Source organism: Triticum urartu, chromosome 5A (assembly GCF_056163025.1).
Source record: "Triticum urartu cultivar PI428250 chromosome 5A, HENAU_Tu73, whole genome shotgun sequence".
In the NCBI taxonomy this organism is placed as follows: Eukaryota; Viridiplantae; Streptophyta; class Magnoliopsida; order Poales; family Poaceae; genus Triticum; species Triticum urartu.
Genome location: NC_141877.1, coordinates 248,861,366 through 248,865,100, shown reverse-complemented (window position 1 = coordinate 248,865,100; position 3,735 = coordinate 248,861,366). Strand labels below are relative to the sequence as shown.

Sequence of the window (3,735 nt, the reverse complement as noted above, 5' to 3'; positions counted from 1 at the left end):
TATACGTTTTATCTCTCCACCGTTTTTCTATCTTGTTCTTCGCTGTTCTTCGTGTTTGAGAGCTGCGAATTCCGAGGCTCTAGGGGCGAGCGAATCGACCTAGAGCAGCCCATAGCCGCCGCACTCCCTGACGGGGTCCCTCCCGGGGGTGTGGGGTTTTCGGGTCTGCAAAAGCGCCCGTCGACTGTCTTGCATATCGCGCTGTCGGTCGGGTCTCCTTCGACGTGAGCTGCGGTGCATCACCCCCGGAGTCGAGGGTACACGTGACGTGTTTGTGTGTCAACAGCGATGAGCCATCTCGTCGCCATGCTCAAGTGAAGCAGGAGGAAGACTCGGGCTGAGCTCAGGCACTGCTGGAGCTGGGCCTCGGGAGCTGCTGCAGCCGTGGGGCCCGCTTTTGTTTTACCTTTCCTTTCTCCTACATTTGAAAAAAGTAGAAGGCCCCGCTGGGGTGTGTAATGGACTATGGCACTTGCTCCACTATGCTGTGTTTGTTATCTTGATATTGTGCCATGGTACCCGTGTTTTTACTAGGTGCGGCTAGGGTAACTTATCTCGGTGTGCTTGTAGTAGTCTCCCGCGTTGCGAGGGCGCGCCTTTCCTGAGGTATCTCCCCAGGACTTCCTTCTTGATGACTCAGGAGCCGTCGATCCTCAGGAGACGTTGTATAGCTGCAGAGTTTTTAAAATGCCTCATGAGGCCTCTCGTCCTTCCTCGGACGAGCTCCCGAGCGTGGGTTGGTTGTGGTTGGTACACCACGTCAGGCTGCCCGGAGGCACGGACTTAAGAGGGTACGCATGTCCACGAGATCATTCGAGAAGTCTCGCATGGATTAAGGATGCCGGAGCTCTGGGCAACAAGTCTTTGGCGAGGTGTGGTTGCGGGTGATCCCAGGCGTACACACCTGCCTAGCCCCCGCGCGCAGGACGCACGAGGAGGAGCGAAGGGCAATGCCGCTCTTCCTGGGACAATATTGGAAAGGAGAACGAACAAGGGAGAAAGTTCCAACTCTAGCAAACAAAAGATGCAAAAACTCCAAATTTCACTCAAGAAGTCGAAAACCAGCTACAGAAAGCAAGCAAATGACAAGCCGCATCCGGCACCTAGACTAGTCTTCTTGTCTTCCCACCAGCGCGGAGCATGGGGCCTCCACTAGGATGTGGGTGGGAGCCCTCGTGAGGCCCAAGGGCGACCTTAGGAGACTCCGGGGCGTGTACAACCCCAACTCATTATTACATGAGAGTGTCACGAGCGAAGACCTTCACAAGCGTGGTGCCTTGCTTCATGGGTAGGACTTCCAGAGGTGCTGGATGTTCCATTCGTTCAGGATGGGGATCCCGTCCTGCGTCTCCAGGCATGCGGCGCCAGACCTGGAGACATGGGCGATCCTGAACGGGCCCTCCCACATGGGTGAGAGCTTACGCAACCCCTCCACGGAGAGCACCCGCCTTAGGATGAGATCACCCACCTCGAGCGTCCTGGAGCGGACACCGCGACAGTGGTACCGCTGCAGCACCTGCTGGTACCTTGCCGCTCGGAGCGAGGCTTGGCGGCGGTGTTCCTCCCCCAGCACGAGGTCCATCCCCCGTAGGGCGACCTGGCGTGCCTCGTCAAACACCAAGACCTACGTGCAGCGATGCCTGACCTCGTGAGGGAGAACTGCTTCTACTCAGTAGACGAGGAAGAACAGAGTCTCTCCCGTCGGCTTGGTTGAAGTGGTGCCGATGGACCACATCACGGACCGAAGCTCGTCGAGCCAGCCCCTGCCGGAGGCCTCGAGCTTCTTCTTGATGGTTCTTGCCTTGAGGCCCCTCAGGACCTCCGCGTTAGCGCGCTCAGCCTAGCCATTGCTCCTGGGGTGTGCCACCGAGGCGTAGCATATCTGCATTCCAAGGTTAGCAGAATATGTTTTGAAAAGGTTGCTGGTGAACTGCGAGCCATTGTCCATGATGATACGGTTAGGAACCTCGAACCGGCTCATGAGGCCCTTGATGATTTTGACGGTCGAGCCAGCCAGGATGGTGTGGACGGCCTCCACCTCTGCCCACTTGGTGAACTTTTCAATGGCGACATAGAGGTAACGGTAGCCCCCGGGCACTCGAGGGAACGAGCCCAAGATGTCCAGCCCCCAGACCGCAAACGGCCATAAGAGCGGGATGGTCTAGAGACCCTGAGTGGGCTGGTGGATCGGCTTGGCATGGAATTGGCAGGCTTCACAGGATCTTACCAGCTCGGTGGCATCATTGAGCACCGTGGGCCAATAGAATCCACTGCAGAACGCCTTGCCCATGAGGGTGCATGATGAAGAGTGATGCCCGCAGTCCCCGGCAAGTATGTTGGCCAGCAGCTCGCATCCCTGCTCCCTGGAGATGCATTGCAGAGAGACGTTGTTCAGCCGTTTTTGATAAAGCTCACCGTCCTTGATGTAGTACGCGATGGCCTGGCGAGCTACCCGCTCTGTGTCTTCCTCCTTCTCCGGCAAGGTGCCTTGGAGCAGGTACGCCTTGAATTCCTCGGTCCAGCTCCTCTCCTAAGGCTCGAGCGCGAGGAGCAGGCGGGCTCCCGAGGTTAGGCCGCAAGCCGGGGCGCCCGAGAGGGGTACCGGGGGGAGCTCCTCTTGAGGCGATGCTGGTCCCGGGGTGGGGGGGGGGGGGCTGCCAACGGCTTGAAGAGCCGCTCCTCAAAGACGCCAGGCTCCTGAGGCAGGTGCTGAGATGCCCTCTTGGCGATGCCGTCTGCCTCCTTGTTCGTGCCGTGTGGCATGTGCTACAACTCTAAGCCCAAGAATTGTTTCTCAATTTTGCGTACCTCCTCGAGGTATGCCTCCATGTGCTTGTCCTTCGGCTTGTATGCTTTGTTGGTGAAGTTGACGAGGAGCTGGGAGTTCCCCCTGATGGTGAGGCGCCTCACTCCCAAACTTGCCGCAGCCTTGAGACCGACGATCAGGCCTTCATACCCAGCGATGTTGTTAGAGACCTTCTCGCCCTGCTGGAAGTAGAGCTGCACGACGTAGTAGAGCTTGTCATGGGTAGGCGAGATGAGTACGACTCCAGCCCCCGTGCCCTGACACGCGAATGCACCGTCGAAGTACATGACCCAACCATCTGGTGCTTCACTTCCCGGCGAGAGGGAAAAGTCCTCACCCACTTCTGGGTTGGGAACATCAGTCCATTCTTCCACGAAGTCGGCGAGGGCCGCACCCTTGTTGACTCTGGTGGTGCTGAACTCCAACTAGAACGCCTGCACTTCGATGTTCCATTCGGCTACCCTCCAGTGGGTATGCCGAGACAACCTTGATGGGGTGGCCTTGGAAGTAGTGGCACTGCTTTTGGGAGGCGACGAGGAGTGCGAGCAAGAGCTTTCGCAGCATGGGGTAGCGTGCCCGTGCATCGCATAGCACCATGCTGATGAAGTACACCAGGTGCTCGACGAGGGCGGACGCATCGGCGGGGTCTTGTACCTCCTGGGGATGAGGGTCCTTAGGAGCCATGTCATCCATCAGGGCAACCGTGGCCTTCGGAGCACTGTCCTCAGGAGCCTTGCTATCGGGAGGATTGGCCGAGCTCCCAGGAGCGTCTTGACTGGCAGGGTGGCTGGGGCCTCAGGAGTGCCATCCTCAGGCTACAGCGCCTCAGCCGGGGACGAGGTGCTTCACCATGAGCCCTTGTTCAGGCGTTGCTCCCGCACCGCCACCAGCGCTGCGCTGGCGGAGTTAGGCGTGGTGGCCTGGTAGAG

The 3,735-nt window shown here is 58.6% G+C and overlaps 1 protein-coding gene across 1 annotated transcript; it reads right to left on the bottom strand.

The window, feature by feature from the left end:
- Window positions 1-1,840: 1,840 nt before the first annotated feature.
- Window positions 1,841-3,499, bottom strand: LOC147970942 (uncharacterized). The gene is made up of 4 exons (XM_087523735.1): window positions 3,293-3,499; window positions 2,809-3,231; window positions 2,228-2,530; window positions 1,841-2,056 (listed from the first exon to the last, which is right to left on the bottom strand). Exons 1-4 carry the CDS (start codon window positions 3,497-3,499, stop codon window positions 1,841-1,843), a joined length of 1,149 nt encoding a protein of 382 aa, XP_087379861.1.
- Window positions 3,500-3,735: the final 236 nt, after the last annotated feature.